Source organism: Carex rostrata, chromosome 13 (genome assembly GCF_964058835.1).
Source record: "Carex rostrata chromosome 13, lpCarRost1.2, whole genome shotgun sequence".
In the NCBI taxonomy this organism is placed as follows: Eukaryota; Viridiplantae; Streptophyta; class Magnoliopsida; order Poales; family Cyperaceae; genus Carex; species Carex rostrata.
This window is the reverse complement of record NC_135930.1, coordinates 10,703,856-10,725,748: the sequence shown is the minus strand read 5'-3', so window position 1 is coordinate 10,725,748 and position 21,893 is coordinate 10,703,856. Positions and strand designations below refer to the sequence as shown.

General features: G+C 30.7%; 3 protein-coding genes across 7 annotated transcripts; all 3 read right to left on the bottom strand.

Moving 5' to 3' along the window:
* Positions 1-717: 717 nt before the first annotated feature.
* On the bottom strand, positions 718-1,443 carry LOC144564310 (uncharacterized). Of its 2 annotated transcripts, XM_078313911.1 has the most exons (3): positions 1,357-1,443; positions 1,177-1,325; positions 718-1,079 (listed from the first exon to the last, which is right to left on the bottom strand). In XM_078313911.1, exons 2-3 carry the CDS (start codon positions 1,303-1,305, stop codon positions 918-920), a joined length of 291 nt encoding a protein of 96 aa, XP_078170037.1. In that variant the 5' UTR covers positions 1,306-1,325; positions 1,357-1,443; the 3' UTR covers positions 718-917. The 2 variants fall into 2 exon arrangements, with proteins under 2 accessions (XP_078170037.1, XP_078170036.1); XM_078313910.1 differs by having other exon boundaries at positions 1,177-1,423.
* Positions 1,444-5,174: 3,731 nt separating this feature from the next.
* On the bottom strand, positions 5,175-11,589 carry LOC144563947 (uncharacterized). Its single transcript, XM_078313405.1, has 14 exons — positions 11,530-11,589; positions 11,032-11,149; positions 10,384-10,488; positions 10,124-10,228; positions 9,434-9,520; positions 8,960-9,081; positions 8,656-8,757; positions 8,128-8,244; positions 6,846-6,902; positions 6,701-6,767; positions 6,529-6,582; positions 6,044-6,118; positions 5,904-5,939; positions 5,175-5,407 (listed from the first exon to the last, which is right to left on the bottom strand). Exons 1-14 carry the CDS (start codon positions 11,550-11,552, stop codon positions 5,282-5,284), a joined length of 1,194 nt encoding a protein of 397 aa, XP_078169531.1. The 5' UTR covers positions 11,553-11,589; the 3' UTR covers positions 5,175-5,281.
* Positions 11,590-13,242: 1,653 nt separating this feature from the next.
* Positions 13,243-18,262, bottom strand: LOC144563943 (uncharacterized). 4 transcript variants are annotated; one of them, XM_078313399.1, is made up of 14 exons: positions 18,148-18,228; positions 17,652-17,751; positions 17,176-17,322; positions 16,803-16,907; positions 16,113-16,196; positions 15,576-15,691; positions 15,229-15,330; positions 14,840-14,953; positions 14,302-14,526; positions 14,145-14,211; positions 13,978-14,031; positions 13,773-13,847; positions 13,635-13,673; positions 13,243-13,539 (listed from the first exon to the last, which is right to left on the bottom strand). In XM_078313399.1, the coding sequence occupies exons 1-14, from the start codon at positions 18,156-18,158 to the stop codon at positions 13,411-13,413; spliced, it is 1,368 nt and encodes a 455-aa protein (XP_078169525.1). In that variant the 5' UTR covers positions 18,159-18,228; the 3' UTR covers positions 13,243-13,410. The 4 variants fall into 4 exon arrangements, 3 of the variants coding, with proteins under 3 accessions (XP_078169525.1, XP_078169526.1, XP_078169524.1); XM_078313400.1 differs by having other exon boundaries at positions 14,302-14,358; positions 17,652-18,262; XM_078313398.1 differs by having other exon boundaries at positions 17,652-18,261.
* Positions 18,263-21,893: the final 3,631 nt, after the last annotated feature.

Below are 21,893 nucleotides of genomic sequence, written 5' to 3'. Positions count from 1 at the left end.
TGGTAGCGTCATTGCTATAATTTTGTACTTAGTAACGCCTCATTGCTTTAATTTTGTTTTCAGTAACACACACTGCTTTGATATTATTTTACCTAACGCAATTATTTTTTTTCGGGTAATCATGATTTCTTTAAATTTTGTTCGTAATAATGCGCATTAATTATTACTTGAATTTTATTTTTAATAATAACAATAACAAAGGGAACAATCACTAGACTTCTATTAGTACAATTAAATAAGAATAATCATATTTGTGTTCAAAGATGCACATATTCCTCATCCCTATGCATTTTTAGCTTGTTTATAGTTAAATGTTTTAAAAAACACTCGTTGTCTAATATTATGTCTCAACTTAGTACTCACTAGAATGTAACTTTTATGATGTACAAATTGTGCTTAATGAAAATGCCTACCGATTTCAACCAAAAAAAAAAAAAAAATATCCCCGTCAGGTGAGGTAAATCATGATTAATTATTCTGTTTCTCTTGATGATAGAAGTAACTAAAATTTGCTATTAGGCTAGTGCCAGCTCCATATATATTAACTTGATTTGATTGTACCTACCTATTCTGTTAATACTTAATACCAATAGCGTGATAATTAATTCAATGTACATTTCTACTTGTAACTTTACTTTATTTTGTGCCACTATTTAAAATATGAAAATACAGTATATAAAATAGTTCCAAGAATAGAATTAATAAACGAAACAAAACTGGAATGAACAACATGACTGATTAAAAAATAAATACAAATAGTGTGGTTTTATAAATAAATAATTATATATACACATATAATACATAACAATGTATCTATCTATCTACAAAAGCTAGATAAAAAAAGAAAAAAAGAAAAATGGATATCAAAATCAATAAATATTATACATCTGCAACACTGTGCCTATACATAGATACAATTAGTGGCGATGACGACGGTGGTGCTTTTTTGCCTCTTTTTTCTCGTGGTGTTTGTGAAGTGCGAAACCTGCACTGCCGACTGCGACAGTAGCTGCAATTTCCTCCTTAATCTTGTGACTGCGTGCATGCTCGGGATCCTTTTTAGCCTTATGCTTCTCATGCTAGTACACAAAAAATTAGAATAAGTTAATAATATGTTACTATATTATATGTAGTAGATGCATGTGTTTAAAATTAAAGATTGATGTCTAATTGTACCCTAGCGTAGGCTCCTGCAGCAACTGCCCCGAGCTGACCCAGTTGTTCCATGTGCTTGTGGTGCTTCTCCTGCTTGCGATAGTCGATCGCTGACTGGTTGCCTTCCTGATTCGGGTGGTGACCGAACATAATTGGAACTTAAGGGTGTGAACCGTGAATGGTAATTGACAAACTCTTTTTTATTTGTAAATAAATTGATCTTTTAATTGCTCTCTACTTGCTTGATTGAATTTCGTTGAGAGGCTATATATGGATTATGCAATAGAGCCTGGGTTTCTCATGAATTTATACTCTACACAAGAGATGTGATGGAAATAATTAACACGGATGATGCTGTTTCATTACCTTAGCGACCAATTAAGGTGCCAACACGCTTTAGAACAACTCCTACGCGGTAACATTTTATTTTTGTATATATATACCAAGTAAGAAACTCTCAAGGTTTGTTCAAAGTTCAAACCATCTATCTGGATTCTGGATGGTGGTGACATGAAATCAGAGATCTTCTAGGTATTTTCTGATAAGCCCAAAAATAACAATTTGTAAGCTGATAAGGTTTTGATTTTGAGCACTTACTTGGGCCTCCTATAAAAAGTCACCTTTTTATCTGTACGGGAGAAACCAGCAATTGAAGATTCCAATCGTAGATACGAGTCCAGTCCAGTCCAGTCCAGTCCAGTCCAGTACTTCAATCCGACCAATTGACAGCCCAGCCCATATTAACAGCCTAACAAGGCCTATATATATATTCAGGCCTGGGCTCCTCTAGCTTGTATTGTAGGCGTGTCAAACATTTGTTGATGAAGGAAGACTAGAGGACCTTGATTTAACCCAAAAAAAATATAATTAAGGGTATATAATAGAACTAAACAAAAAATGGAGGGACTAAAAGTAAAAACAAACGTTTATCGTTTATCTTTTTTTAATAGCATACTAGCTATATATCCGCTAAATACATTAAACCGATTGAATCCTTTCATGAATAATCCTGGTTCAGTGAACATTAACTAATAATTAATGAGCATATATTTAAACATTTATGGTACAATCAAATTAAATAAAATACAAAGATTAATTTGGAACATTGAACTTTGAAAACGTATATATGCAGCCTATAAAAACACAAGTGCTGCAATCAAACTGAGAGCAATTCAACCTTATTAAAAAGAAAAAGAGAAAAACTTGAAGAAAACAAAAACGGAAGTTAATTTACTTGTTTATCTTTTTAGTGCAAAAACATAAGACCAATATCAACTTACCGCTACTAGTCTAAACTCCCTAGAATTCCAAAAGTAACAACAACAGCACAAATATATTACATAACCAGCATATCACAATCAGTTTTTTTATTTTTTTATTTAATTAAAGCCCTTAGGCACTCACACAACACACTCACACGACTCGAACCCATGTTCTCATGTGGGAGAACGGATGTCTTATCCAACTGCTCTAGGTAGTGTTGACACATCACAATCAGTTACAATATGTATTATGTTTAAACATTTTCTTTGTGATGAAAATTAATTCATTAATTTGCACATAGTTTCAAGTTCATTTGGTGTAGATATGCATTATCAATGTTGACTTCTTATTAATAAAGAGAAGTCTCCGACCACAAACATACTTTTTATTATTTATATTTCAAACTTTAAAACTCAATGTAGAATTCGAACCGTTCATATTGTTCATTTTCATGATAAATATTTTTTCCACATAAAATTAGTAGCACTTTCAGCTCATATTATATTAGATCGAGTGGTTAAAAAAAATCTAGTAAACTATGATTGATCTATTTTAGTGCATTCATTTCTTGACTAGTTACTAATATTGGACTTCTAAATAATTATGTCACAAACATATATTTTTCACTACACATATTGTTTGAAATAATTAATATTCGATATATATATATGTATCCTCTCAAAATGGAAATGATATATTTACGCTTATTCTTATGCTTAAATGAACTTCTATTGTCATATATTATTTTGTTTGGAGAGAACTATAGATTATGGTCAACGATATGTTTAAATGTGATACTTATTAGTTTGAACTATAGATTATTATTTTGTTTGGAGAGTGAACCCTCTTCTTTATGTTTAAATGGAGACATGATGGAGGCACAAAAAAATGAAGGTATTTGTACCCTCCTCTTTATTGTTTCACCTTCTTTCCTGCATATATAGAAGTATAGAACACACATGCTTGGTACTGAAAGAATTATTTGAGTTACTCTCTTTTGGCGCCCCCTTTATGGCGAACATGTATCCTCTGCATACTCAAAAGAGAATCTTTTGAGTTAATATATCTCGGTCGTATGATTTTAAACATAACCAATCTAACCGTTTTAATTTTAACACATGAAATCTTAAATATTAGTGCGAATTTTGTCTGCACGGAATTTAAAGCAAATTGGATGATCCAGATGCATTAACTCAAAAGGAAACATCTTGGCATCCATTTTTGTTAGTACTGAAAGAAAAATTGATTTTGGATTAATTAGTGAAATAAATTTCCTATCGTTAAAGGAGGTAATTAATTTTGACAAGTTGTCTTTGGACGTAAGTATTTATTATTTAAGGACTCCAAATGCATGTATGTTTATTTTAGAGATTTAATTATAATTTTATCATTTATTAGAGAAAATAAATTAATTCAGTCTCCTAGCTAGCTTCTCTGTACTTTTTTTTTTTTTTGAAGGGTTTTGTTTTTTTGAAGGGCTGCCTTTTTTTATATCATAAATTACGGAGTTTCTAGAAAGAATTGGACCAAATGCGTCACAAATTATAAAATGCATGCATCGATCATATGATAATCAAAATGATCAAAATTTAATTTATCAGGTTTGCCAGCCCAGAATTATTATGTGCAAACAAAACTTATTACTCTAACAATGTAAAATTTACATTAGTATGGTAATTAAGAACTTTGTGTTTTGAAGTTGTATTTATATATATTAGATAAAAGACAAGAAAAACACATTTTTTTTATTCTTTAGTTTATCCTCCAATTTAGCTCAATTACACCAGCCTCTTTTTTTTTTTTTTTAATATTGGCCATTCCATCCTTTCATCCTTTGTTTTTAATAAAAATTTCTCTCGACACTGTCTATTACTTGTTTGTTAAAAGACTTTGTTATATATATATATATATATATATATATATATATATATATATATATATATATGTCGAAATTACTGTTAGTTGTTCTAAGTTTCTAAACAAACAGTAACCATAAACGACAAAATGTTCAACTTTAAACACACGATTATTTTCTTAGCATCTAGGATTTCAGTTCTAATTAGGAAAACAATTAGAACATGAATTATATTCCAGCGTTAAACAACAAACAGTACAAGTGTATATATACGTACTACATTTAATATTAGCACCAAGTTTCAGATATTAACACCTACAATTAAAAAAAAAATAGAAATTAAAATTTCAATTATAAGTACTAGATTGTATAAGCATAAATACTTACCTTACAGATTCGTTCCTAGAACCAATAATTTAAAATCTAAATGCCAAGAATATATGTAGAACAATTAATTAGAACTTAAACCTCCAACTCTTAATAGTTACTATGCAAATTAAAACACAGTGCAATTTAAATACGTAGTAGTAGATATATAAATATTTAACATTGTAAGTATAAGCATTCAAGTATTCAACTCGTTCAATCTTCAAATTAAGCACCGTAAACATGCTATATATCTTCATCCATTTATAAATTAAAGCCAATAAGCATCCAATATTGTAAAATTATTTCTCTACCAGTTATAAAAGAAGTGTGTATTGTTGCCAGAATTAATCATATATAATGCAAACTAAATCAACAAATATGCATTTATTGCACAAGTATCTCAGCTAATTAATACATTGTGAGCTATAATAGTTGTAATATGTATTTTTGATGTCAGCTACATATATATGAGAGGTCATAATCACATCACAATAAATGGAAAAGGAGAGGGGGGGGGGGGTGTCAAAGTATTAAAAACCTAGTGCTTGATGCAACACTCTTACTATTTCATATAATTAAGAATAAAAATGTTTTTCTTTTCTTATAAAAGACACAATTTTACTAAAAATGAATTACTAACTACTTGGTTGTGTTTGTTGAGTTTGAGCTAGGAAGAGGCAACCCCATCAATTTGTAGTACTGCTTCTCTGCGTCTGCCATTCTCTCATCAAACAATTTCCATTCCAATCGGCATCTTTTTCTTATCTATTGAAGTAGATGAAAAGATAATAAACAGACATTAGGTGCCTCTTGCAACATGAAAAATGAATGCAAACGAATATTCATGTAAATAAGTGATTAAAAGAAGTCCGGCGAAATTAAATGAAAAAAATATGATGCAATGGTACCAAAATATATATACTACATGAATTAATAAATGACTGCATCAAAATTAAAGTATTTTTCTGACTCATGATGCAATGGTGCCTTCTCCATTATTTCACAAAAAAAAAAGAAAAAAAAGAATATCTTGTTTGCACTTTGCAATGCATTTTTAAGACAAAAAAATATTTAATTTATTAATAATATCCATCAAGGAGAGAAGAAATCAAAATCTTAAATTTAGTTTTTTTTTTCTCAAAATAGTATAAAGATTAAATGTATTTTTAAAACTAAAGGGTTCTCTCAACAAAAACTAATCTCTATTTGTATTTGTTCTTTTAAACATGGCCATAAAACTGAGATCATATATAGTGCATACCGCTGCAGAGGAACTGTTCTCACTTTGTGCTTTACCCTTACATATCACAAAAAAAGAAAAGAAAAAAAAAAAGGTAATATAGTATTAGAATTATAGTATATCATTTCTAAATATTTATATAATGGTATTGAAACATTTACCTGGTTAAGGAGAGTTGGAACTCTATGATGGTTAATCCATTGAGCATCAACTACTCCCATTTTCTCATAGGCAGGCTATCATTAATTAATGATAATAAATTAAATGAGGAGAAAAAAAAACAATTTAATCAATATTATATTTTTCTTATATGTTTCTCATCTTATTCATGACATGAAAAGGAATGACTTTTCTTTTTATTACATGAATTATTGTCACCTAATTAGATGAACATTTAGACGTAATTTTTTGCACCGAAATTAAAGTAATGGAAGTATGTAATAGGCAAAGATGGAACCGAATCTCCTGCCCCCCGGGGTGCAGGAAATTCTTGCCCCCAGAGTCACTGCGGGGTGGAACCAGTTACTGTTAAAGGGTTTAATTACTGTTACTGTTTTTAAATTTGGGCCCACCCGCAGTGACTCTGGGGGCAGGAATTTCCTGCCCCCAGGGGGGCAGACGATTCGGTCCCGGCAAAGATAATTACCTCAACACATTTTCTGACTGCAAAATCAAGCCCCCATCCATGCACCAAATCATTCTACACAGGCAAGCAATTTTTTTTAGAAAACATAAATTAAATTAAAATTGTACACTAAAAAAAAATTTTAATTATGAAAACCCAATGTTTATAAGGTTAATGAAATTGCAAAAAGTGCCTGTATCATATGCCACACGCATCTCCAGGCATTTCTGGAGAACACTGGAGCCATGATCTCAACAAATCTGAAAAATAAACAGAGAACAAAATTATAAATTATTGAATTTTAAATAGAGATTAATAATTAAAATATCCATCCGTACCCAGCACAAGGTGGCAAGTGAGGATCTGAGCACCAACCCTGCCTTTCCTCCACTTGTCTGATATAAACCAAAATTCAATGAAACAATAAATCTATTAGTAAATCTCGTGACCCAAATTTGAGCTTCAATTGCACGAATCTCAAAGGCCCTTTTTGAGAAGTCACATAAGATTGCACAGAGGATGATGAACCAAATCTTTGATATTCTAAAAATTGGAATTGTATGTTTTATAGAGATGTAGAGGTCGTACCGGATTCCTACCAACTTATTTAATTCTTTGATTTTTTTTTTATTTCTTCTTTTGAGTAATTTTTCTTTCCAAATCCTATATCTTGGTCTCATGGATAAATTCTTATTCTTCTTATTTTATATGTTCGCTTGTGTCGTTAGAATTTATAATTTGTTCTCATCGTGCATGTCCATTTGTATTTATTTGATAAAGAATCAAGAGCTAGCTGCTTCAATATTGATTGGAATGAGATCAAGTAGCTAATTGCATAAGACGAAAATTTGAAATTTGTTTTTGTTGCACTTAATTGGGATTAAGCTGTTCATTTCTGAAATGATATAGAAGTTGGAGGAAATGGTTTGGTTATGGAAAAATCTATTGAATTTGTCAAAATAGTGTTATTATGCAGTCCCTCTTGTAAGTTGTAAGAAGGTAAGAAATATTCTCTAAATTATTTTCTGTAATCATGACATTTTATATGCATTAAAACCTTATCTATATATTTAGTTTTGCATAGAGGACAAATTGGGATAATTTTCCTTTTTTGTAAATAAACAGCGAGGCATTAATTAAAGGAGACACAAGAATGATTTTATGATAGTATGGTTACAAAAACACTGGGGAAGTTTAATAAAGCAATATGCACTGCATGAAAAATGGTGCCACATTATGTCATCATCACATAAACGTATACTAGTCTAGACTCTAGAGCAAACCATGCCGATATATTTTTTTTCTATACAGAATTAAAAATATTAATAAATTACATAGATATTATTATTTTTTAAAATTTCTAAAAATAGCCTTACGTTTGATTTTTATTTGCGCAATTTTTATCCAAACATTGCGGTCATGCTATTTTTGAAAAAAAAAAAAAAAATATTATGATGCTACCGTTTTAATTTTTTTTTTTTTTAATAGTATGATTAAAATATGTCAAACCATGCATGTATGTCAAAACAAAAAGGAAGGAAAACTATGTTGAAAGCAGGGTCTTTTTATTTTTTGTTGTATTTTTGTACAACATAAACATATTTTAAAAATAAATCTTACTTGTGTATATCTTGGTCAGGTTTTCTCTGAGTCATCCTCCATTGGAAAGGTGTTCCACGATTCACCGCTGCTGGTTGTGAGATTTCTATTCCATTTTTCCTCACTAACTTGATATACCTAAAAAACACATAAAAATATTATAACAGGGCATATAAATTTTTTTTTTTTATGTACATCCTTGGCTTTTAACATTCTTTAAAATGTGGTACTTGCTGCTGAAACTTTATATAAGAAGTTTGCTCAAATTACTATTAAAATAATGAGGGACAAGTTCTTTTGTAATTGATAAACAGAAATTCATCTTGTTTTACCAGAAATATCCTAAATAGATATCTCTGATATGCTGATGAATGTAGAAATTTTGATATGTTAAGAATTTCAATAACAAGCGATATATATGTTATTTTCTTGACTTGGTGGGAAAAAAATTCTGATCAAAATTGTTTGACAAGGTTCTAAAACTTCTAAAAATTGTAATTTTTTTTAATAAAATAAAATAAAATAACATAAATTAGATTCAAGTCATACTCTTCGGCATCGAAATGATCAACTCCAAGGTCCTCGTCCCATATGAATATGTACTCGTAAGGTGCCACTATATCAGGGTGTAGAAATCTCTTTGCAAACCACCTAGAGAATTCGCGAGCACCCGAGAGAGAGAGAGAGGAAAAACAATCTTATCTCAGATGTTTTAATCAAAGAAAACAGCAACTTATAATACAAATAGAAGTTTGACGAAGGACATTTTTTCTGTATTGTGAATAATGTAAAATTAATCAGTAAGCAATGTGGGTGATAGTTAATTGGTTTTGTGGTTTAATTTGTTGCTAACCATTTCGTTTGTTTCCTGGCAGTAATGTGAATAACCTCCTTCGACCACTCATATTCATCCCATTCGTTCAAATGCCCATCATAGTGGAACAAAATAATGGTGAAGTTTTTTGAGGCTTGAAACTACAATAAATTAATTGATAATACCATCATTTGAGTATGTAAAGATTTCACATTATCAAATCAATCAACACAGGTTTTTACTTTAATGATTTTAGATGCACATATAATATGGATACTGTATTAATTATACACTTAGTTGTTATTGGTACTGATTCCTGGTATCAAATATCATGGCATTTTACAAGTTCAGCCTGTTCATTGAAACCCAACAAAGAATTTAACAAAAGGGAGATTAAATAAATGACTTAAAGCATCCGTCAAGACAACTGGACAGGCTTGAAATAAGATTTGCCATTGTTGGTATTTAGTTGCTTGATTTCTTTGACAGAAAAGGTGGTTTTCGGAAGGGTACCTTTTTTACTGCATTATTTACATTTTTTGCCATGGTTCCGTATCCTACTGCAAAAGCTACCAGATACTTCGGCTTGTTCGGCAAATCCTGCAGTTATCACAAAGCTATATATTATTCATTCAACAGCATTTATAGGAGAGCTGGTATTGACTGCAAAAATACAACATCAGTGAAAAAAATTCCAGTAACGTAGAGATAGATTAATCATATTATACTTTACTGTATACAGCTTTCACCTTTCCAGTACTTCACATTTAAAGCTTATTAATGGTAATTTGGTCAACTATGGTAAAAATCATACTGGTTTTCAACTTTTCATATTAACCCTGCAGAAGTGGATACCAGAAAATGGTCTTATCCAATGCAAAACTTAGTATCTCCTAATGTGCTTTTCTTTCATAATGCCCCAAATGAGCCTTCATTTTTATTTTTATTTTTAAAGAAACTTATTAAGGGCAAGTAAAGCCAAAATTTTCAGAGGTACCATGACATTTAGGATTTATTGATTTATTTGCCGACAAGCTATTGATGTTTTGTTAGGATGTTAAGTGTTAGTTCAAAATTTTGGCAAAATTTTGCCGATATTAAAAATGATTGATGAAAAACTTATGGTAAGTGATTCAGTGAAGCAGAACTTCAAACAAATAATACTTTATTGTAACAGGAAAATATGAATATATTTTGGCATACCTCGTCTGGATTTCCCCATAATCTGTGTTGATACAGGTTTGACTCAGATACTACGATACCAGGAGGAAGTCTCTCCGCTCCTTTTGGATTTGTTGTCTCATATATCTACATTACAGTGTAGAAATTAGTATAGTTAGTTTGTATTTGTCACTGTTAATAGGTTATTGCTTCAATTTTCAATTGTTAGTCTAACTAAAAAAATAAATTAGGATAGAGACTTTGAAAGGAGAAAAAAAAGAGAAAATTATGTGGGACTTCACCTTCAAAGTTCCATTTGCATCAATCCTTGAATAATTTCTGGCGAAATCTTTACCAGATTCGCAAAAACAAGACACAGAGTGTTCTCCAGCATATGGAAATGAGACCTGACAGTAGGAACAAAATAATTATTTCCTCTCGATAGGATCAGAGATACATACTTAGGTAAATAACAGAAGAATCTCAAAAAACAAACAAGTTACATAATGGTCATGTGAGTATCACATAATGACTCTTTGATCCACGAGTTTGTTTCATCAAAGATAATACACACAAAAAAAACAGAAAAATTTGTCTGGTTGCATTGATACTTATGCTGGCATGAAGGAACAGTTGAGATTTCTAAGGTACCAGTAGGGGTATTACGGGGTCAAGAGTATAATTGAGGAACTTGTTGGTTGTACCCAAATCTACTAAAATCAACATGATCAAGAACAATTCTTCTAATTTAATGGGTCAAGTAATTACCAAGCCTCCCCCTTCGCCTTGCCTCTGGAAGTAATTTTTTTTTAAAATTTTACTATAACATAAATTTGTCGATTACGAGGACCAATCCATCTGTTTCACTTAAAGGGGCATGGAAATTACATGAAACTCAGAGGACCAAATCAAAATGATCTGGGGAAAATAATACAGCAAAAATTATCTACCTTTGGTATGCTACTCATTGAAATCAGAATTCCTATAGTAAAGCCTATAGCAACCGCAGCTACTGTTGACAGTGTAAGCTTCATATATTGCCTCATTTGCTTATCTGAATAAAGATCACTAATAATACAATGCCATTAATTAGTATTTATGATATTTATTGTGTGAAGAACTACTTATGTCAACTAAGAAAGTAGCCAGACTTTCAAGCTATATATCAGGATCAGACGTGAATGGAGTCATAATCATATAAGTTTTATGCTGCGAATGAGAGCCAACTTTACACCACCCATAACATTTTACTCTAAATTATATAAATAATTATGCATAAATACAAAAAATTTGACAAAAAATGGGTGTCAATTGGCCCTCATTCAATCTGCATAGCTCTGCCTCGGTAAGAAAGTGAAGTACATTAGTACATATATTATATACTACAGAGGTAAAAGAAAAATTGCTTGCAAATAATTATAAAAAAAAGAAAGAAAGAGGATAAAAACCTTGTTTTATATGATCCATACATTTCAGAATACTATTGACCATATGGATGTGAAAGAAACAAATTAAGAGAGAAAATAAAGGAAAATACAACGAGAAATCTATCTAACAGATCTCTATCTGTGTATAACTTTTGCTCTTGCAACCACTGGTATATATGCGGTAAATTTGAGGTTATGTTATATGCATCATGTATGGTTAATTACTTCAGAAGTTAAAACATCTTAATTAATTCACATCAATGAAATTAAATACTAAAGTGGTATTGACCAAAAGGAAGTTTAAAATTTTAATAATCCCTTGTGGTTGACCTCTCTACATATTTTTCCCTCATTTGCACAAAATTTAATGTAAGTCAAGTCTAGCCTTATCGTGAATCACTATCAAAGTGGAGATCGAATTCATAATGTAGAACATGGCAATTAGCAAATTCCATAACTAATTCACAAGTCCCAATGCAATGGGACTTGTCGAAAGTACGATGTGTGTGTGTGTGTGTGTGTGATTTCACATGCTTAATCTAAAAAAAATTACTAGCTTTTACCGCATCAATTTCGCTAAATTAACTAAAAAATTCGAATTTACAATGTATAGAATTGGTTTGTACATGTAAATTGATATGTTTTATGAATGAGAAATGAATTTGTGCCCCAAGAATTGCTGAAATTTTGAAAATTCTCAAGATTGACAATTGGGGTAAAGGGTTGAACATACTAATTTTGACTTCATACAACATGCATATTATGGAATTAAATACAGCTGAATATAATTTGTGTGCTGCATGGATCCAAAATTGTTCTGTTAAAATCTTTACAGAATTGAAGTCTTGAAAAATTGAAAATAAATTAATGGAAAACAAACAAAGAGATCCTTTTATTTTATGTTGTCACTTTGAGTGTTAAGGAAGTAAATGGAACTAATTAAATCCCCGTTATTAATTTGTTTGAATCTTAAAGCAATGCACCTACGGCCCAAATACCAAGAAAATAAATAATCTTAAAGAAATGTATACCTTGAATTATGGGTCAATGAACCAGAATTTCTGTAAGCTACTTGGGCCCACCACAAATCATAAAAATTATAGAGGAGGGTTCAAATGCCTCCATGTTTTTGTGCCTCCATCTCTCTATCATTTTCAAAGTTCAAACAGTTGATCCGAACCGCTCAACTTAACCTCCATACTAAAATATGTTTGGAGACCAAATTTTATATTTTTAGGAATTTTTTTACTATTTTTTTAGATAGGTACAAAAATACTGTTTTTAGATGGTTCAGATTTACTGATTTTGTACCTATCTAAAAAAATAGTAAAAAAATTCCTAAAAATATAAAATTTGGTCTCCAAACATATTTTAGTATGGAGGTTAGGTTGAGCGGTTCGGATCGACTGTTTGAACTTTGAAAATGATGGAGAGAAATGGAGGCACGATGGAAGCACAAAAACATGGAGGCATTTGAACCCTCCTCAAAATTATATTATAAGACTTGAGCATTTTTATTATGAGTGAGTCTACGGTACTATGCATATTACGATTTGGCACCGTGCTACGGCTCTATATTCGAGTTTTTAAATCCTAACAGTCGATCCGAACCGTTCATCTTGTTCTCCATATTAATATGTGTTTGGAGACCAAATTTTACATTTATTCGTATTTTTGGATACAATACAGATTGGACCGGGTAAACAGTCTAAAGGGTGTCATTGACACGTACTCTTGTTTTCTCGAAGAATTAATTTGGACTACTTTCGTGTCATGATTGTCACAAATGATAGAAAATATATGAAATAAAGTTCTAATGCAGTATATAATTCAAAAAATTAAGATCACTTATTCCCCATTTTGTGTAACTATTCGTTATCAAAAGAACTAAAGAACAATTAATCAGAAAAAATGTGTAAAATTCTCCGTCGAGTTCATGGGAATTAGACCCTTCATTTTGTAATAATTTCTCTCTGCCTGATGCCATCTATCTATATAACTTCGAAGTTCCAAATAGCACCTAGCCTCAATCTAACAACCAAAAGCATTTCCAGTTCAGCTGACAATTTCTATTAATTAAAACAAATAATATAATAATTGATAGAAAAAGGTTTAATAAATAATACCCCTGTTGCGGTAGCAGCCCTTTCACTGTTTCCCTTGCCCTGTTTAACCACAGTTAATACTGAAAAAGATTAAAATTCAAAGCAATATATATACTATTGATTTAGAGTTACTATTAATATGATTAAACAATATTGCACCTGGTTTCTCAGAGTTGGAACTGCATGGTGAAAAACCCACTGTGCATCAACTACTCCCATTTTTTCACGTGCCGGCTTTCATTCGGAATTGGAAAATTGAAAAAAAAAAAAAATATATTTTTTTATATTAGTTTAAATCAACAATTTATATTACAGCACTAGAAAATTTAATTCAAATTAATTAAAATAAAGTAAAGATAAGTACCTCTACACATTTTCTTAGGGTAAAATCAAGGCCCCATCCATGAACAAGATCATTCTACAATAAAACGGTTTCATAATATTGAAGACAACATGTAAAAATAACAGCAACAATGGTAGAATTTGCAAGTAATATAATTCAACAAATAATGGAATTAGGTATAAGAATACCTGAATCATGTGCCATACACATCTCCAAGCATTTTTAGAGAATACAGGCGCCATTATCTCAATGAATCTATGATTTATCATAGATAGAAGAACAAAGTTGATAATTAAAGAACTACTGCCAGTTCTATGAAAGTATAATAATAGAGAAAGTAATTACTCTGTGTTTGGAGGTTGATTCAGGTCGCGATGAATACCCTGAATATGCTCAGTTCTTCTGTTAAAGCAAAAGTGAAATACCAAAGAAAAATAATTAAAAGAATGATCAACTAAAGGCATGATGTGAAGTCCTTCCTTATGCATGCATAACAAATAAAGCTTGCGAGAATTGTAAGAAGTGCGTATCGGTTTAATAGTTAATACCATATTGGTGATGCTTTGACACCTGCATTAAAACCAGATCATAATAGAACTATACACTAATCCAATAGTAACCTGACCAAATTGTTCATTTTTTGTAACCTTTTAGTGCACTTACTAAGTGCATTTATTTACATAGCAAAACAGTGGTGGAATATGGCACTGCTTTTCCCCAAACAGCATTAGCCAAATAATTGTTCAATCTCTCTATTGATATATAGAGATAGTTTACATACAAAAGAAAAGGAAGAACAAGAATTTTTGCCTATTCAAAACTGAATATAGTACTTCTAAATAGTGTAATTATCAATAATATGCATGCTCATTGTTAATCTTACTTGTGAACTTCGGTGTCATTTCTTCTTTCCGTAATTTGGTAAGCAAAATCCTTATTGGACTCAAGTCCGGGTTGAGAGATCTCCAACCCATATTTCTTCACCAAGTTTATGTATCTAAAATTTCCAGCACAAAGAATGTACATATCCGTCAAAACTTAGGAAATCGAAAGTTGTATAACTATCATCTCCTCCCTCTTTTTAGATTCTTAAAAATAGATTCCAGAATGATGGCTTATTCCTAAATTGTTTCTGAAACATGTATGTAGATAAGCCAGAAAGGTATATGTGATATTTTCATACAAGGCTGGTTATCTGTAAGATTTCTCATTTTTGCAAGTGGACACAAATAGCGGCTTATATTTATTAATGAAACAAAATGTTTAACTTACTCTTCTGCATCAAAATTCTCAACTCCTAGATCTTCATCCCATATAAATAGGTACTCATATGGAGCTACTATATCTGGATGGAGAAATCTCTTTGCATACCACCTCAAGAAAGAGAGAAACAAATTAGATAAAAGGCACCAGAATCCTTTGTTCCCAAATTTTGTATGAAAAACTAAGGCAACTGATCTTAAATAAACCTTAAGCTGTTCAATTAGGTCTCCACGACAGTCTCTAGTTGTGCAATTAAGCATCAACTAGAGTGTTGTTTAATCATGTACTCAGACTAAGCTAAACCTTAATTAAGCCTCAATGAAACAATTTTTGCAAAAGTTTACCCTCAATCATACCATTTAGTTTGTCTCCTTGTACCAATATGAATGGCCCTCTTCGACCATTCAAACTCATCCCATTCATTTACGTGGCCATCATAATGGAATAACAAAATAGTGAAGTTCTCTGAGAACTGCATCAAAGAGCAATTTGTCATTAATAGAAGCTAAAATTTAGGTTAGAGACTTGAGCAACTTTGCATAATGATATTGGTAAGGAAACAGTACAGTGGCATTTTTTTCTTTCCCTTTTTATTTATTTATTTTTGTTCCTGTTCCTAGTTGATATGTACCAATGCCATCAAATTTAAGATATCACAACCATGCATTGGTCATGTCTAGAATCACTAAATTTCTGGCTGTACCAGAGAATAGTCACCTGAGCATGACTTCTGTCTCAGAATTGGCATAGTGAGTCTTTTTTTGTATTTTTGCTTGATTTGGCTAACCACATATACATGAAAAATACACAGTACTTTGCTCAAACAAGAAGTTGGTAAAGCAATGTTCTGATACAAGCTTAATACTGGCATTTTTTTTTCTATTAATTAATACCTTTTGCACTGCAGCATTAACAACAACTTTTTGTGTCAACGAAACTGCAAAAGCTACAAGGTACTTTGGCTTTATCGGCAAATCCTGTAAATTAATGTATTGTATAAAAGGTTACAACTCTACGCATTTTATTCCTTTCCCAAGTGTATTTGTAAAATAAAAGAAAGGTAACAGGTATAAAGAGGGTAAAATATAAGGAAAAGTAAGACATCAAATTTTTGTAAATACTAAATAATAGTGTTATTTTTTTTTGTAAAGGGTTGGTTCAGGCCTCCTTTCTATTAACCCCAGTGGGTGTTGAGTTTAGAACCTGTTGCCTCTCATGCAGAAGGCATTGCCTTAGCCAATGGTTTTAAACGTGGTTTTCGGCATTCAGGGCTATTGTTAAACTAATTTGTAAATCTACCTTGATGAATTCTAGAAAGGTTATGTAATTTGAACAAAAAGGTAGAGTTTTTTTACTGTAATCTGCAGGTCCTCCCGTAAGTTTGAAAAAACAAATTTACCTAAACTATTTTAGCTTAATCCATAGGTTTTACCTGATAAAATTATTTGGTCATGATTTCTAATTGGAAACTAAATTTGAGTAGTCTATTTTATATTACAATGGTGAAATTTTATTAACAACCTCGCAAAACTGGACTTGATTTTTTATATGTCCAGAAAGAAAAGAACAAAAATTGTACCTACCTCATTTGGACCCCCCCACAATCTGCGCTGATAAAGATCTGATTTTGACACAACGATTTCTGGGGGTAACATCTCTGCTCCCTTTGGATTTGATTGAGAAAATATCTTGCAATGAAACAAATCAATGAATTTTTTTTGTTAAGTCCTCTTTCTATGTAGAACTTTAAATGAAGACATTGAAACAAAGTATCTAACTACTACTGTATTTCATATCACAACATATCACTATGTTCAGCTTAACCTCCATATCTATATTTATATCATAATTAATTCCCTCACTACCAATTCTATTTTGACTTCATGGACCTGATGATTACAAAATGAAGACAACAGCTGAAATAATGAAAAAGAAAAGATAGAACCGAGAAATTACCTTATATTTGTCATTTGTATAATTAGCCATAGAGCTACTGGATGCATTTGTGTAAGTTTCACAAGGTATGGAGGTATTATGAATTGGTACAGCAAGGCTCGAGTTTGTGTCTCCTCCATATAATAAAAATCCAGATGTCATTTGGATCTGAAAATTCTCAACAGAGAGATACATATACATATTTAGCTACAAAAAAAAATAGTTAGTTCCTTTGGACAGAAGTTTTGATGGAGTACTGAAACAGGGAGAAGTTCACAAAAACTACAAGAAAAATGTTAAAATATAAAGAATAAATTTTCCATATCCTACAGTCAGCATACAACTTATACATGTTTTTATTCCCAAACCATACATGGTACTATACGAACTGGTTTCTATCGGAAAAAAGTATATTGAAACTACTCTACAAAATATAAACTGGTTTATTCTTTTAGATGCTCAAGATAAATCACAAAAATTTTACTAGACTGAAGTACCTTATATAAGCTGAAAGCAGGGAAATGAGTACCAAGAAGAAACCCAAGTGTTGCAGCAGTTAATGTAGTCAGGGTCAAATTCATTCTATCATTTAGTGTTCTAAAAATCATTGCAAAAAAAATAATATAGTGCATAATTAACTGCCATATTAATAAGAGATTAGGATATTTCTACCAAAAAAGGTAGTGGTATAACAATTATATTTTAATTTTGTTTGGGGGACAGTACCCCAGGTGTTTAGTACCCTAAGAGGTTGTACTGATAAATTTCCAGCTAGTTTAGGTATAAAATCACAAAGAAAAGAACATTATGTGCAATACTGGTATGATAACTACAGGGGCTCTCAATACAATTTTGTTGGTTTTAAGTTGAAGTTTAACAAATTTCAAATATGGTTGCCTTTTCAGGTGTTTGACAGCATTTGTACAACACAATTTACCAGTACGGTAACAATTAATCACCTCGACTTTTAGTGACTTGGAAAAAATTACATACTTGGTCAACATTTTGTCGATATTACAAAGGGATATCTCAACTGCTAGCAGTATATGGCCATATATTGGGTGGAGACCTGAAATGGAGATAACCATACAAAGAAAAGGAATTTCAGGCTATGCTCTACAGAAGATGTTGAAATTTGTCTATACTAAAAGAGGGAAAAAAATTGTAAAACTGTAGATTGTTAATATTCGTTTGATCAAATGATTATGCTATGTTATTGAGGTTTTTCTAAAATAAAATAGCAAGGGTATAGACGTAATTTTTTTTATAATCCATGTTTATTAATGAATATATTCTTACTAGAAATTAGGACCTAGTCTTAAAGGCAAAGAAGGCAATCCTACTTACCCTTGTTTGATCGGATGCTCAAATTTATTTACTGAATTTTCTCTCACAAAATGTGATGTTCTGGAAAATAACTCAAAATAAAGCAAATGGAAAGAGATGAATTACCTGCACATTTAGTTGTCCGTAAAGTAAAACTAAAGTAAAATAATAAAATAAAATTATTTGATTAAATAACTAAATTAAAATGGAATTAATTAATTAATGTAAGAGGAAACAACTGTAGTGCTTTGTGTGGTACTTACAACAAAATTAATTTAAAGGACATTTAAATTATTAATCTTATTTCACAAGTACATTGATCAGTAGACACTTAGAGGTAGGGGTGTTCATCGGTTCGGTTCGGTTGAAACCCAACCGAACTAGGCAAACCAAAGTAATTATAATTCGGTTTTAAAAATAGAACTGAACCGAACCGAAGTTATAATACGGTTTTAGAAAGAAAACCGAACCGAACCATTAAACCGAAAAAACCGAACTAATTCGGTTCGGTTAAAAACCGAATAAACCGGACCCAATGAACACACCTCTAAGTTAGAGGGCAATATATAGGTTGTTATTTCTATCTAGTATGGGGCAATATATACGTTGTTATTTCTATGTTTCTACCTAGCTAGTACCTCAAAAATGAGAAGCACAATCGAACTGAAAATATGTTTTGTATTTTCACCTCCAATGGTTATTTCTTTTTTGTTGTTGCAAAGTTTCATGCCCTTAGGCTTCTCATTCCACAAACCTTCAATGGCCACTGTTTGTTTAAACACCTTTAAAAATGCTTTCTTGGTGCTTGAAGGTTACCAAAATCAATGGTTCTAAGGGGTTCTAATTCTAAACCAGAAGAAATTATGTAGATTGGATTGATATTATTATCGCTAAAGGGAGAATATTACAAGGGGGAAAATAAAATTGAGAGAATTAAGATTACCTCAATTAATATTTAACGATCGAGCATCCAGCTACCTATGCAATTCCTCCCTTGAAAGTGAAAGTAACAACAGTCCATCTTATAGTTTCGATATAACTATGTTTTCCTTATATTTGAAGAGAGCAGATACATTGAAAAGCTGAGAGAGGAAGAGAAGTTACGCGCGTACTTCCCAATAAATGCAATGTGTCACTACTGTTCTCGCTAATGCCCCATGTGGGTTGATAACTTACATATATACTATATATATATGTTATATGTATGTTTCTTTTGTTGGTTTAATTCTATAGCACCTAATGTGTCCGAGCAGCAGCAGCCAAGTAAAAGAACAAAAGTTTGTTATCTCCAATTTATTGAAACTTTTACTTACAGTTCTGATTTACTCATTTAAAGAAGGAACATGCATATGGGTATTGTCTAAAGAGTTTTGCACAAACTTACCTGATCTGAATAAAAAAAATTAAAAAAACTGTAAATTTGTAATTTAGATTTATCTCATTTGCATGTACAATAATGTTTAGGCACATAAAATCCAATGATTTTCTCCTGGAATCTAAAAAAGTCAAAATTGAGTGAAGAGCAGATTATGTATTTTACTTCATGAAAATAGATCTGATTTTAGTTTAACTGGATTGATATATATATATATATATATATATATATATTTTTTTTTTTTGCATTCTCGGATGACATGCTCATATGGAATGAGATAGGATACTTGTAACAATTTAATGTTCTCAATCTTAGACTACCTTTTTTTTTTTCTTTTTTTTGTTATAAAAGCAATATTTATATTTTTTTATTCTAATTTATTTTATGTAAAGATAATTATTATTGGTCCATAAAATAAAAATAAAAATAAAATGATTACTTCTTCAAATTTGAGTAAAAGTCCCGTTATAAATCTCATATTACACTCGAATTGTGTTTTCTTATTTTTTTTTTTCTGCATTTCTGTGGTCATGGATTTCACATATCATATTATAAGATTTTGTACTCATGAAATTTCATAACATACATTTTCTTAATTATCGAATACGTTCTTAATGTTTTCTGCATAATAAGTCGCACGTTCACAATCTAAATATATATATATTTTTTTTGTTAAATATTAAATAGTGGGTTACTTGACCCCAACCTCTCTTCAAAATAATAATAATAATAAAAAACTTAGATTTATTGGTTAATTTAATGCATGACAAAGTATATATGGGCAAATAAATCTGCGGTTCTTTGGGAATAATATTTACATGTTATTCCGATCTCAACTGTTTAAACTTTTCATGCGCGAATCTCAACAAAATCAGTTTTTAATGTGCATCTCAACAAAAATAAATCAACGGTTGAAATTATAATAACAGGTTCCTGTTATTTTTCCAAAAAATAACAGCAGATTTTATTTCCCAAAGTCCACCTCAGAAAAATCATATCAGATTGAGATGAGATTCTTGAATTAATTGCTAATTAAGGAAGTGTTAATTTGGTCTTACACGTAAAGTATTTTGTTGCTTATTTCAAGGATAAAGACACCTTTCTTCCCGGCCATGAATTATGTTGACCTTAACATAAAAAACACTTAGGCTTATGATCATACATGATTCTTTGATGAAAAAATATTTTATATTTCATATTATGTACCATTTTTTTAATATATTCTTATGTTTGTCTAATTTTCCTGCTAATTTAATTAAATAGAAGTATAATAAAGTTAAATTGTAGTTTCTGTTAATAATGTCAAGTTTGATATAACTATTAATTGAGAAAAAAAATTAAGTGGAGTATTACCACACTCCTTTAATTAATTAAGTTTCTTAGTATATCTCTTCTGGATTTGAATTTTTTATTTCGATCCAATACTAATTGTTCAATGTGCCTATCTCTGGTATGATGTAGTGCATACCCATGGTTCGAGTTAGTCTGATTCTTGATTCCTTCTGAGTTTTGGTTGATTCTGTGTTTTTTTTTTTTTTTTTTTTTTTTTCCAGATATGCAATACTCTATTTTGTAAATAGAATGAAAGAGAATAAGAGAACAAAAAAAAATCTGACGGTGAGACCTATTATTACAATTCTAAGAAATGGTTGGCCGAACTTTTTGTGACTTTTATTATTCAACACTTATATTTTGGTTAAATTTTTATCTAAACTTGGACTTCAAATTACTAATTGGCTAAGAACAGTCCCACTTTGAATTATGTCAACCGAATTTTTAATTAGCTTACTAAAAATATTTTAATACTGTGTCAATCGATTTTATGATTATAACAGATTTTCTAAATAAACATAGTTATAGAGACTGAGTTGTAATTGTGTACCCGATAAGTTAATGGGTTTGAATCCGGTTAACTATTTAAATCCAATTAGTGTCCTACTCTAGAAAAAATCCTGAATCCACCCCCTATCCATAATGAGTGAGGCTATGATAATATGCATAGTGCGGATTTTAATACTTTTGTTTTTAAATTTAAATA

Coding starts and splice junctions, on each gene's coding strand:
- LOC144563943 (XM_078313398.1), bottom strand. CDS start 17,786: ATGCACTATATTATTTTTTTTGCAATGATTTTTAGAACACTAAATGAT. Junction 16,197..16,802: donor TGTGGGGGGGTCCAAATGAG/GTAGGTACAATT, acceptor ATTAATTTACAG/GATTTGCCGATAAAGCCAAA. Junction 14,954..15,228: donor GAGAATTTTGATGCAGAAGA/GTAAGTTAAACA, acceptor TGGAAATTTTAG/ATACATAAACTTGGTGAAGA.
- LOC144564310 (XM_078313911.1), bottom strand. CDS start 1,305: ATGTTCGGTCACCACCCGAATCAGGAAGGCAACCAGTCAGCGATCGAC. Junction 1,080..1,176: donor CTGCAGGAGCCTACGCTAGG/GTACAATTAGAC, acceptor TTTGTGTACTAG/CATGAGAAGCATAAGGCTAA.
- LOC144563947 (XM_078313405.1), bottom strand. CDS start 11,552: ATGTATGGATCATATAAAACAAG. Junction 9,521..10,123: donor TATGGGGAAATCCAGACGAG/GTATGCCAAAAT, acceptor TGATAACTGCAG/GATTTGCCGAACAAGCCGAA. Junction 8,245..8,655: donor GATCATTTCGATGCCGAAGA/GTATGACTTGAA, acceptor TGTGTTTTTTAG/GTATATCAAGTTAGTGAGGA.